The 13,677-nt window shown below is 40.3% G+C and overlaps 1 protein-coding gene across 1 annotated transcript; it reads left to right on the top strand.

Annotated features, from left to right (window-relative positions):
- The first annotated feature begins 2,719 nt into the window (after positions 1–2,719).
- On the top strand, positions 2,720–13,327 carry LOC118417348 (solute carrier organic anion transporter family member 5A1-like). The gene is made up of 8 exons (XM_035822898.1): positions 2,720–2,873; positions 3,900–4,099; positions 5,035–5,199; positions 6,288–6,486; positions 11,095–11,275; positions 12,116–12,224; positions 12,754–12,862; positions 13,221–13,327. The coding sequence occupies exons 1-8, from the start codon at positions 2,734–2,736 to the stop codon at positions 13,300–13,302; spliced, it is 1,185 nt and encodes a 394-aa protein (XP_035678791.1). The 5' UTR covers positions 2,720–2,733; the 3' UTR covers positions 13,303–13,327.
- Positions 13,328–13,677: the final 350 nt, after the last annotated feature.

Below are 13,677 nucleotides of genomic sequence, written 5' to 3'. Positions count from 1 at the left end.
AATGCTATGTGGGTTAATGGGTGTACAGTATTCCATATGGACGGAATCAGGGACTGTGATATATGGATGGATGTGTTGGCGATATCAATATAACTCTAGTCTCACTCAGTAAAAAAAATGCAGACCAGTGGAAAAAATTAGCAGTAAGTGACTCAAAGAAATGGCAATGTACTGAAAGAAGTCACTCTGCGATTGTCATTTTCTCGCCAATAATTACTTGTAGTAAGTTGTACTGGGAAAGAATTTGAGCGAGGAAAATAGGGAAAAAAGAGTTTCTTGAAACAGGTTTAAAGACAAGACAGGAAAGAAAATTTCCGAAAAATAACCAAAAAGATGATTTTTTTCCACCAGGTATTAGCAATGAAAGAATCTATAATTTGTTTGGTAGACACACTAAAAATTTTTTTTTTTTAATTTAACATCATATTACGCAAGTTCTCCTTTATCCGGGGTAACCTACATGTATGTCCGTTGTTTTACAAACCGTGGTTTCAAATTGCGATATTTTCACAATATTTCAGTGAACCCGACATTTTCAAAATTTTGCAGATTGAAACCACTGGCCGTCAAATTGACATCCCTAAATACCCTGTTTTTAAACACAACGGATATAGGATACCCCTCGAATTAAGGGGAACTAACAATAGTTTCTCTCCTTACCATGTTGAAATATTTATCTCTCTGTGGAGGTAAGTGGGTCAGCCCCGCTGTGATGATAAGCAGAGATAATCCAGTATTGAGCCCACAGGAAACTGATGAAAGACTTTGTAATACACGTCATTACAAAGGATCAACCTGCCAGGGTTTTAAATACATCAATCAGCGTAGGCGTCTACGTCTGAATATTTAAACTTCTTCCTACAGATTTTATTAGTTATGAGGCTAGGCAAAATGAAGTAGGTTAATCATTGCATTGCAGAAATCAAAGTCTGAAACAAAAGCAGCCCCTGCAGTTCCAAGAAAAATAGCCAGGGGGCCCAAACCCAATCTCTGTCCAATGAGCTATTTACTGTAAATGCATGTAAATTTGTGGGGATTTGCTTTTGTGGTAGCGGGAAAATGGAGTGAATGCGGTGGTTTTAAGTTTGCGGTAACACCATAGACTGCAGTCTCATACTATAATGGAAAAATGTTTTTGGTGGTTTTAAGTTCGCAGTGAAGTGGTCACCGCAAAAACCGTGAACATAAAACCACCGTGAACATTTCTACATTTACAGTACTGCTTATAAATCATGATCCTAGCATGCCAATAGAACATGAACCAACACTATTATTATAGAAGTTCTAGAAAGCTACCAGGAGTCCCATTATCAAACTTGACCTTCCCAACACCTTATCATACAGTGTATAACCCACCTATTAATGATATATCTGATCATTAACATCCATCCACAGATTCCCGACTTATGCTGTCCACCCACACATACATGTAGACACCAATGGCACCTAATGAAACATAACTTTCTTGGGAAAGATAATTACAATACACATGACTGTAGCATCGATTTCCTTTTTACCTGTATAACAGTTGTATAACATTATGACTTGAGGCTCCAAGTTGTAGACAAGATGTAACACATGTAACTAGGGTGGATACCAGTACAGAAAATTCAAGTACAGGTACGGGTCGGACATGAACCTGGACCCGATTTTCTGTGAAAACTTTAGAACGCGCGATTTTTCCTACAAAGGACTCTACTTAATGGAGTGTCTGACTTCCACTGGCATTTTAAAATCCTACATGTATCTACATGCAGACTGAGTTTGACTGTAGAAACTTAGTAGAACTGACTATCAAGTCTCCTCTACTTCGCTCTTGTTATTTTGGACCATGTGAACATCTGCCGATATAATCTGTTCATCCTCTAATTGGCCTAAAATCTGGTCCACTGATTTTTTAAGGTGTGTTTTTTCTGGACCGATCCAAGAAGAAAAAAAACACCCCTGCATGAAACATTTATTTTGAGTAAGAGTTTCCACAATGGCATATAAGATATGTCACAGTTGTACATTATGTGAGTTTGCTGTCATGTTAGACTTTGTAAAACATTAATTTTTTCTTATCATCAGATTCCTGCTGTGTTGTTGGTGCACCATTAACATTGAAAGGTCCTACAGTTCATCTCCGCAGTTTTGGCTTAGCTATTCCAATTATAGTGTCATAAAACATTGAAGAATGATTTGGCAGCTTGGTTTAATACATTTCATGCTAACCTTTTCCCAAATGTGTAAGCTGTATGTTAAATTAATGGTTATTGAAAACTTGAAGGCTAATTGCTAGTAAACAAGTATTAACATACAAGCATTAGTGGCCGAATGTACTTATTAATTAGTGCAGTATGTCCAACATACAATGTAGACAATGAAGATTAATGTATGTATCCTAATGATTTCATTGTCTTAATCTGACCATTACGAAGGAGGCTAACATGTCTTTGGTAATGTGTGTGTGTGTGTGTGTATGTTTGTGCGTATGCTTGTGTGTGTGTTTGTATGTGCTTGCATTCATTCGTGCATGTGGTCTTATGTGTGTGTGTCTATGCATGTGTGTGTTTGTCTTCATTTTAGGTCCCCTAGCAACTTTTCTAGGTACTGTAGCAGAAATCTTTGTAAAGTTATTGCAAGGTAACACATACTCAAGCAACAGCATCCAATTTCTTTTTCAGTGACTACACAAAAATCTTAATTTGCCAGCTTTAATAATATCTGATTCCCTATGTTTGTCCAGGTATCATGTACACTGCAAGTGCAATTGGCCCAGCGCTGGGTTTCCTCCTGGGCGCTCTGTGCATCAGTTACTATGTGGACATCAACTGGCTGGACTACACCAATGTAGAGATGACTCAGAAGGACCCCAGATGGGTGGGGGCATGGTAAGTGCTCTGATTGGTCAGGAGAGTGGAGCAAGCATTTAAGCTGATTGGTTAAGATACAGTGATGGAAGATCTCTGATTGGTAACTGAGGATATTGCAGATGGCAGCAACATGGCCACAATTATAGGACAAGAACTGTGTGGAACTTTGGCTTGAAGATTTGAAGATATGCTGTAATTTGTTGCAAAAGTCTCGACTGATGATACCATTGAGACAAAAGCTCAGACATACATGAAACAGTTAAAGGTGTATGTTCCAACAGGTGCCTTGTTCCTGGTACTATGTGCCCTGCACTAACTTGTATGTAATAATTATTGTACAGGTGGGCAGGTTTCCTCCTATGTGCCCTGTACTAACATGTATGTAATGTATTACAGGTGGGCAGGTTTCCTCCTATGTGCCTTGTTCCGGGTACTATGTGCCCTGCCCCAACATGTGCCCTGCACTAACTTGTACATAATGTATTGTACAGGTGGGCAGGTTTCCTCCTATGTGCCCTGTACTTAGCCTGGGTACCATCCGGAAAGTAATTCGCTCCGACGTTCATTATATACTATATACAGTCGCTTCTCTGTGTTTACGTCTGGGAACGCGGACCATCTAAACGTCTGGAATCGTCCAAATTTTGGACGCAGGCGCTGATTGGTCCCTACACATGAGCGAATTATGGAATGGGTTCAACTGCTCGTTCGAACAGGTGTTCCAACACCGGAAAAGCCCTCCGCCCCCTTGCGCATGCGGGCGCCGGCCTGTTGTCATCGAACAAGCGCTCTAGAACCCATTCCTTGATTCGCTCATCAACTGGCGTCACCACCAAACGGTTTGAATGCGCAAGTCTCCAGACGGATAGCAGAAGCGAACAAAGGAGCGAACTACTATCCGGATGGTACCCAGGCTACCCTGTACTAGCATGTATGTAATGTATTACAGGTGGGCAGGTTTCCTCCTATGTGCCTTGTTCCTGGTACTATGTGCCCTGCCCCAACATGTGCCCTGCACTAACTTGTACATAATGTATTGTACAGGTGGGCAGGTTTCCTCCTATGTGCCTTGTTCCTGGTACTATGTGCCCTGCCCATCCTGGCCTTCCCGGCCACGCTGCCCAAGGTGCTGCGGATGGAGAAGACGTACCACCTGACGGCCGAGGGCACGGAGGAGGAGGGGGACGGCAGCACGCTCCAGAATGAGGGCATCACGCACATGAGCTTTGGCAAGAAACTTCGAGGTGAGACCAAGTTTCTTTCCAGAAAGCGTTGTTGAACACATGTTCATCATATATACTAATTAATTAATTGATTGAATGCTTTATTGTTTGATTGATTATTGTCATGAGCCTGTGCACCAACATACCTTACCTTGTATCTTAAAAATTCTTATCATGCCAAAAAGCAGTTACTCAAGCAACTGGATAAGATTTTAGAAACGGTCGGACTTTCTAACCCCCCTCCGGGGGCTTTTGGCGTCGACGCTGGACGATCGACACCGGATGGTTGTCTGAAATGTCTGACCGTTTCTAAAATCTTATCAAGTTGCTTGAGTAACTGCTTTTTGGCATATCTTATCATAATACTTGGATATCTAATCCTCATTGATACACGAGTATCTTGTATCTTATTGATTGATTGATATATTGATTGGATGATTATTTGTCCCACAGACATCCCCCATGCTGTGATGAGCCTGTGCACCAACGTGCCTTACCTGTGTATCATATTGACTGATTGATTGATTGTTTGTTTGTTTGTTTGTTTGTCCCACAGACATCCCCCATGCTGTGATGAGCCTGTGCACCAATGTGCCTTACCTGTGTATCATATTGACTGATTGATTGATTGTTTGTTTGTTTGTTTGTTTGTCCCACAGACATCCCCCATGCTGTGATGAGCCTGTGCACCAACGTGCCTTACCTGTGTATCATATTGACTGATTGATTGATTGTTTGTTTGTTTGTTTGTCCCACAGACATCCCCCATGCTGTGATGAGCCTGTGCACCAACGTGCCTTACCTGTGTATCATATTGATTGTTTGTTTGTTTGTTTATTTGTTTGTCCCACAGACATCCCCCATGCTGTGATGAGCCTGTGCACCAACGTGTCTTACCTGTGTATCATATTGATTGATTGATTGATTGTTTGTTTGTTTGTTTGTTTGTCCCACAGACATCCCCCACGCAGTGATGAGCCTGTGCACCAACGTGCCTTACCTGTGTATCAGCCTGTGTGCCACCATGGAGCTGTCCGTCGTCACCGGCTTCATCACCTTTGTACCCAAGTTCCTGGAGTCACAGTTTGGGGTCTCTGCTTCCGAGGCTAACCTCCTCACAGGTACTGTAAATGTCCTTAACTTGGTGATTTGATTCCACTGTAAGGAGACAATGAAGTGTTTGCTATGGTATTACTGTAAATGTAGACATGTTCGCGGTGGATTAATGTTCGCGGTTTTCGTGGTGACCACTTAACCGCGAACTTAAAACCACCGCGGACATTTTTCTATTATGGTATTAGACTGCAGTCTATGGTGTTACCGCAAAATTAAAACCACCGCAAAAAGTCCTTTGTCCTGCTACTGCGAAATTAAATCCCCGAGAACTTAAATACATTTACAGTAACTTAAAGGTTGTGTTATAGTGCTATAGTCACTTGTTGTAAAGTAATGGAAACCCTATAATGGTGGTTTAAGTTCATGATTCATTGAACGACAGCAAAAAATTTAAGGAATTACAGTCAACACTCAAGCTATCATACTTCATACCATTTTCTAGGGAAAGGGGAAATACTTCCAAACCTATACCACCACTACATCAGGACCACCAGGACAATGTGGCCACTTTTTGATGGTTCTGTAGATAATTTTCTTTTGACACAAGCAATAAGAATCCTGCAACCACATAAACCAGACTTTATTGTGTACCAGGAATCGAGCCAGAGACCTCATGATCTTGTGTCCTCTAGCCAAGCCACCTGATGATAAGTTCAGTTTAGTTCAGTCATCATCATCATCATTATCAGTTGCTGCGTTCTGCATCTATAGTCTTTTGAAACAGTCTTATAGCTGGATTCAGTCTTTCTTCATCCTTTTCCATTGTGCTTTGCATCCTGCAAGCTTCTTTAGCTCCTCAGCTGTTTCTTTGCTGTTGTAGGAAAAGCTCGACCTCTGTGCTTTAGGTTTGCTTTAAACAGGCTGAGCAGGTTGACACAATGTCTTCCCTTGCGTGCCTTGAATCTGTTAGAACCTAGAATGGCGAAATCAAGAGCTTTTTGTGCAGGTGTGTCTTGTTGCATCCTGAGGATGTGTCCAAGCGTAGACCACCTTGATTGCTTGGCTTTTTCGGAGAGAGGTATGGTGTTACAGATACAGTTAGATAGTTCAGTCATCCTGATGATAAACCGCACCTTTTATTTCCCCTCCCCAGGAGTGGTGATCATCCCCAGTGCAGGCGGTGGCATCCTGCTGGGCGGTTACATCATGAACCGGCTCAAGCTGGATCTGAAGGGCGCGGCGCAGTGGTCGCTGGTCAGCGCCGTCGTGTCGCTCATCTGCCTCGCCACGCTGTTCACCGTGGGCTGCCACACTATCAACATAGGGGGGCTCACCATACCCTATAGCGACAGGTCAGTGTCTTAACAACTATTGTCATCTTTGGTTGGTCAGGATAACATGTACAAGAGTGTTGATTGGTTGGAATATGTAATGGGCTGCCACACTATCAACATAGGGGCCTCACCATTCCTTACACCGACAGGTCAGTGTCTTAACAAGTATTATAATTGTGTATGATTAGTCATGATGACATGGACAAGAGTGTTGATTGGTTGTAATATAGGATGGGCTATCACACTATTGACATAGGGGGCTAACCATTCCCTATAGTAACAGCTCAGTGTCTGAATGATTGTAGATATATGTGTTAAAGTGTCATGTTTGACTCAGATCATGTTAAGAGGTACAAGAGTGTTCATTGGTTGTAATGTAGGATGGGCCTATCACACTATCAACATAGGGGGGCTCACCATTCCCTACAGCGACAGGTCAGTTTCTCAACAACTATAACATGTCATGTTTGATTGGTCAGGATAACAAGTACAAGAATGTTGATTGGTTGGAATGTAGGATGGGCTATTACACTTATCAATATAGGGGGTTCACTATAGAGACAGGTGAGTTTCTTTTTGATTATAGAATATTACAATGTCATGTTTGATTGGTCAGGATAAGAGTGTTTATAAGTTGGAATATAGGATGGTCTGCCACACTATTAACATAGGGGAGCTCACCATATCCCTATAGCGACATGTGAGTTTCTTCCGTAGAAAAACTTCTTGAGAAAAAGAGAAAAGTTTTATGGTTAGAATATCAGTGGAGTTGAAATTCAGATCATCCAAAGCTATATAATGTGTACATGCATATATCCTTGATATTTGCCATGGAACTTTGATGGAATTCACCTTTTAATCTTTAACTAAGGATCACCTAGTGATGTTGAAAATTGGAAGCGAACAGAATTAAATGGAATTCAAATGAAAGTGAGTGCTGCAACGTAGAAATTACTGACAAGTGACAACCACTTTTACTGTTAACATTCTACAACCTTTACAATAAGTGATGCAAAATGAAAAGCTTTTAAATAACTCTTAGCAACCGAAACTCATAAGAGTATTCCACACACGACATGTCAGTTCCTGTGATTGTGTGAATCAGTCTGAATTCAAGGAAAATGCCAAATGTTCTGCTAGGATGTTGCTCCATGCAACACTAGTACTGTAATTCACGAAACTTTTGTGGTGGTGTTATTTTTGTGGTGACCTCTCTACCACCATTTCATGACATTGTGAATAAAGCATTTCCATTATACACGTATTACATGTACTTCTCTTACAGTTACTGTTACAGTAGTATAAATTGTTTGGTGGATGCAGCTTAAATTGCTAGAATGTTCAACTTGCTATACACAACACTACTACTACTGTAATTCAGAAAAATCTTGTGATATTTTTATTTTTTGTAGTGACATCTCTACCATATTTTCACTTCAGTGTAAATTTACCATTCCATTGTATTAATGCTGTAGTTATAATTCGTTCCAACCAGCACTAATTTAATACAGTCACTTAGTACAAAAACCTACTTTTCACTCCTACCGAATAATAAGACAACCTCAAAAGAAAATAGATTTGCGGTATGCCCTTCAAAACAACCTGTCAATTCAGTCCACAGACAAGAATAATGCAGATAAGAACTTATTGATCTTCATGTTTTTTCCTGTGCATAGCTGCCATAACCTCGCCCATCAAATACAGGGAATAGAATAATGGACCTGTGTGGTTAGGGATTCTTAGTCCTTGAAAATGCTGACGTTTTACTTTTGGGACTTATTATCTATGAGCAGGGACACCTAGCTATACTGTAGCTGCAGTGCAGTGTGAACCAGCCAGAATTACTGTAAATGCATTTAAGTTCGCGGGGATTTAATTTCGCGGTAGCGGGAAAAAGGACTTTTCGCGGTGGATATAAGTTTGCGGTAACACCATAGACTTAAGTCTTAACACCATAATAGAAAAATATTCGCAGTGGTTTTAAGTGGTCACCGTGAAAACCGCGAACATTAATCCACCGCGAACATTTCTGCATTTACAGTACCCTGAGGAAATACTTTGTTGTGTGCAAAGAGACTTGTTACGATTCCATAAAACCATCTAAATTTGAACTTAGATTGAAAGATGTCTAGTACCATGATCTAGCCTGGGTACCATCCAGAAAGTAGTTTGCTCCGGCATTTATTATATACTTCATACATTCACTTCTCTGCTGTTCCGTCTAGGAACCTTGACCATTTCAATGTCTGGAATCGTCCAAAGAGAATGCTTTGGTGAGATACAGTCAGTCAGTCAGTCGAGGACATCAGATGTCAACATCGGGGCTGAAATATCCACCATTCCAGTAAAAATGACCCCAACTTTTCTTTGACAAAATCAGTACAATTATTGAATTAAGATGCTTAGATGGGCACATTGGTGCCACACTGATTTTTATTTGGGTCTAATTCAATTAACCCACTTCCTCTAAGTCCTGTCGTCTGCTGTTTTCTGTTTTATCAATATTTCCATAAGATAATGGTTACCCCATCTCCTTCCCGGAGTCCTCAGGGACACAGCAAACCAAGTTGTCTTCTTGTTCCCGGGAAGGTCATCTACTGGGATAAAGGAAAACTAGATACTAAATGTAGATAGCTGTAAAGTGCAGACAGACATAGGTTTGGACTTTTCCCTTGCTGTAGATTTGTTAACATTTGCAGCGGTTTTATTTTGCAATAGCCGGAAAAAAAGTTTTCACACTATTGTAAATTTGCTTTGAAAACAGTTGTTTCATGTAGTACTGTAGTCATAAAAAGAGACATATTCGTGGTGTCATGGAAATGTGCTAGAGAGGTCACCACAAAAATAAATTCATTGTGAAAGTTTATAGATTTACAGTATTATAAACATCTTCTCTAACGATCAGAGTTGGCGTGACTTTTTTTGTCTAATTCTGTTACGCATATAACGTGGTGCCAGCTGGTTTTAGCTTTGAGTGTTATACTTGAAAGATATTTAATGAAGCAGAGGATTGTATTATTTCTACTGGTACGAGTATATACATGTATGGACAGAGCCGCACGGAAGCACAGTGTGAAGACTGGACGACTTCTGCCTACCCATGTCAGGGACCCCGGCAGCAGTATGATCAAATAATGTATACTACTATTATATATCATTCCCAGCTTCGAGCTTTGTGTGCCCTTAGGTGATACAATTGACATATTTGTAGTCTTCACTCTTTTCGTTTATTGCGGTTGGTAATTTCATTTTCTATTATGGTGCCAAGGGTCTTGAGATGTGATAACTGAATGTTATAAGATGAGTCATTCTGTTACTGGTGATACAATTGACATATTTGTAGTCTTCACTCATCTTATTTATTGTGGTTTCTGATTTCATTTTCTATTATGGTGCCAAGGGTCTTGAGATGTGATAACTGAATGTTGTAAGATGAGTCATTCTGTTACTGGTGATACAATTGACATATTTGTAGTCTTCACTCTCCATATTTATTGTGGTTGGTAATTTCATTTTCTATTATGGTTCCAAGGGTCTTGATATGTGATAACTGAATGTTGTAGGATGATTCATTCTGTTAGTATCCTGGGTAATATCATTTAGTTTCTTGAGCTAGGTAACTGTAGGTCAAACATGACTCGTAGCGAGCAGTCTTCTTGATCTTAATGTTGTTGCAGATCTGTAGTGTGTCTTAACTAAGTTGGTACTGTAAATTGTGAAATTTTTGCAGAAGTTTTGTATTTGTGGTAACAGTCTACAGCAAATTTATGACATCGTGAATATGAAGAAGAACTTTATTGCACGTCAATTGTACATGGTACAAAGTATGGCAACAGCTATTACATAAAGTACAAAAAAAAAGAGGTAAAGGATAAAGCTTAACATCCTAGTTAACATAACAATAAGGGCTAACATAATTCATTTATATAGTATCATAATGAAGTAGGTTAATCATTTAGCTTCAGTATTCTTTCTAATAACAAAGCAGTCCTTGATATATTTGCGTGTGTTTAATGTATTACTACTGAACTACAGCATTGTTTCAACTGTTAACTTAGAATACTGCAAAAACCTCTTACTAAAAATGAAGCCCCTTTGAAAAAAAGCAAACTTACAGTACTTTGTATTAAACTTGTCTGTACTGAACTTACTAACATTTCATTACCTTTTTATATGTCATCATACAGGTGTTTCTGTGCTTTCTTGCAATTAATTAGCTTCAGTGGTACGTTCCAAGTAAAGGTTGTTTTTTATGTGTTTTCTGGTTTGTACCGTTTGCTTCTTGCCACTGGTGGTAAATGGTACAAAGTAGAAAGCCAGACAAAAATACCTAAAAACAGCTGGAGAAAAACCTCTTCCTTGAGAATGCCTTTGGCCATGAGATTGCAATGGAATAAAGATTTATGATTTTTAAGAGTTTTTAATGGTATTCTTTTTTTGGGTGCGTTTCCAGTCCCAACTTTGACCACCAGGCACCCAGTGAGTTCACAGCCAACTGTAACTTGGACTGTGACTGTCAAAAATAGCCGAAGCCAAACCTCTGCTTGAAGAATACCCTTTTCATGAGATTTGATTAAGATTCACCAAGAGTTTTTAATGGTATTCTTTTTTTGGGTGCGTTTCCAGTCCCAACTTTGACCACCAGGCACCCAGTGAGTTCACAGCCAACTGTAACCTGCACTGTGACTGTGCCATCCACTCGTACTCCCCCGTCTGTGGCTCAGATGGTATCACCTACTTCAGCCCCTGCCATGCAGGCTGTCATAAAGTCACCAACTTTCTATGGGACGGACAGACCACCAAATATGTGAGTTAACAATCTCATTAAAAACAACAACTTTGTTGTCATAAAAAAGTTGATCTTAGTTTAGCACACCATACAGCTAATCTTCCATTGGTTGTGACAGAGAAGTCAAATGCTTTTTAGCAGAATTTACAGGTTCAAATTTGTTTTATCATAGAAATTCCACTCGTTTTGAAAAGTACAATGATCAGTGGACTGTGCGTGCATGTTGGGTGAGCGACATGTGGCCACTTAAATTATTAAGATCAAGTTGGTGAACTTGAATTATTTTTCCCATTGATTCATGTATAAAAAGAGTCCTGTCTTTTATTAAGTGCCTGCCTCTGTATCTGCATCTGCATAGGATACCCCCAAATGACCCCGCGAGGGGCAAAAGTAGGGGGGGGAGCTGAGGCTCCCGGGTTAGGGCGGGCAGGCCGCCTGCCTGGCACGGAAGTGCTCAACGTTGGGAGCGCTTACAACCGTGCCAGGCAGGGCATTCCACTCGGGAATTGTGCGTGGGAAAAAAGAATGTTTGTAGATATCGGTGCGTGCAAATATGTGTTGATATTTGAAGTCGTGACTACCCCGGGTGCGCCCTTGGGCAGGCTTCAGAATATTGCTGGCGTCTATGTTAATATTATTGTTGACTACTTTGTAGAAAAAGGTGAGGCGGTACTTAAATCATTTTCTTCAAATCCTTTGAGTGGTCACTAAAGTCAAGACAAGCATTCTTGCCATTCTTTTTCCATCTCTCTTTGCTTAAGAATTTTGAATACATGTAGGTGAGGTTCTTGCATTTCCTTTGTGAATCACTAGGAGGTGCTGCTGATCAGTAACATGCCTGTATTATCCCCCTTACAGAACTACACTGACTGCAGCTGTGTAGCAGTTGTCTCTGTGGAAACCATCAACACCAAGAAGTACCGCATCGAGGAGCAGAAACTGAGATATGGAGGCCATGTCATCACAGGTAGGGCTATACCATTGGAGTCAAAATTATTTAAGTGAAAGTTTATAGCAAGTTCATGCCCGGGGGCTAATTGCAAGTACATGGTGGAAACATAGGAGATGTACAAGTGACAATGAATGGTGATAAACATTATTGTAAAAATAGGCTACTCGAATCCTATTGTTGACTATTTCTAAACAGGTTGGGTTTGACTTCTTTTTTGGAAGCAGAGGAAGATGAAGTTCCTCACTTTTTCTACAATTTTTGGGTTCTGCGATTTTTAAAAAATTTCAAAATAGCCTTAAGTTAGTATCTACAAGTCATTAGATCTCTCTTTATATCAGAAACGTTGTCTCTGTATCTGCACAATATTTGGTTTTTGAGAAAATATAATTTACTGACAATGTGATTCATGATCTCAGTCAAACAAAGAATGTCTCTCCATCATATACATGTAAGTTATAGCCCCATGGCTTTATTGCTTGACTCAGACTAAGTTGTCTTCTCCTAGTTGTTTGTGGCTGATGTGATGATTTTTGTTCTGTGACAGGAAAATGTCACCGTGACTGCGGCACGCTGGCGCCGTTTCTGGTGTTCCTGTTCATCGTAACCTTCATCACCTGCTGCGCACAAGTGCCTGCCATGATGGTCACCCTCAGGTAAGGGCGCCGCTTTGTTTACTGGTTTGTATGTTTATTGTCATTGTCTAAGTCGAGATGTGGAGACAGGAACATGTGGAGACGCTGGTGTTACCTCTCTAAGGATGAACTGAACTGAACTGAAGTCGAGAAGGTTGTTTTTGTCTGATCTCATGGAGGTCAGCAATCAGACCCGAACGGCATCCTGCAATGCCCAACCATCGTAAGACGGGAACAACGGACACTTAACTGATTTAAACATGTCTCTAGTCTTGGATCAAGCAAGTTTAACAATCTAGCCACAGCGAATTTGCAGATTTTGCTAAGACAAATGTGGTAATGAATATGTTTTTTTTCTCTGCCCTCCCCATATATACAGGTCAGTGAAGAAGGAGGAGCGACCCTTTGCCCTTGGCATCCAGTTTGTCCTCTTCCGAACACTTGGTGAGTATTGCCTTTGATACACATACATGTAGAAGTATGCACTTTTTCTTCACACAGAAGTGGCAATATTGGCCAAGATTCTATATTTATACATCTTGGATACATCCATGCCTTATGTACGACATTTACACAGTAAATTAGAACTTATCAGCTAGGCTCAGCAAGGATACTTGGTTAATAGCATACTTTGATCCTAGTAAGAGAATTCTGTGCCATTTTCATATCAGCCAGTGGTTGAAGTAGTTAGTAGTTGCAATGTAGTTACAATGTAAAAAAAAATGCATTTTCACAAGTCACTGGTGATCCAATTTATTACATGTATTCCCATGTTTGCCCTTCACCCCTATATGTAAGGAGAATAAACAAACAAACAAACAAACAAACAAACGTTA

The sequence above is a fragment of the Branchiostoma floridae genome, chromosome 6 (genome assembly GCF_000003815.2).
Source record: "Branchiostoma floridae strain S238N-H82 chromosome 6, Bfl_VNyyK, whole genome shotgun sequence".
NCBI classification, from domain to species: domain Eukaryota; kingdom Metazoa; phylum Chordata; class Leptocardii; order Amphioxiformes; family Branchiostomatidae; genus Branchiostoma; species Branchiostoma floridae.
This window is presented reverse-complemented; position numbering and strand designations above follow the sequence as displayed.

Bases quoted from the DNA above. Each gene is read 5' to 3' on its own strand.
- LOC118417348 (XM_035822898.1), top strand. From the start codon at position 2,734: ATGTACACTGCAAGTGCAATTGGCCCAGCGCTGGGTTTCCTCCTGGGC. The intron at 11,276-12,115 runs GTGAGTTAACAA...TCCCCCTTACAG, and splicing joins ACGGACAGACCACCAAATAT to AACTACACTGACTGCAGCTG. The intron at 12,225-12,753 runs GTAGGGCTATAC...GTTCTGTGACAG, and splicing joins TGGAGGCCATGTCATCACAG to GAAAATGTCACCGTGACTGC.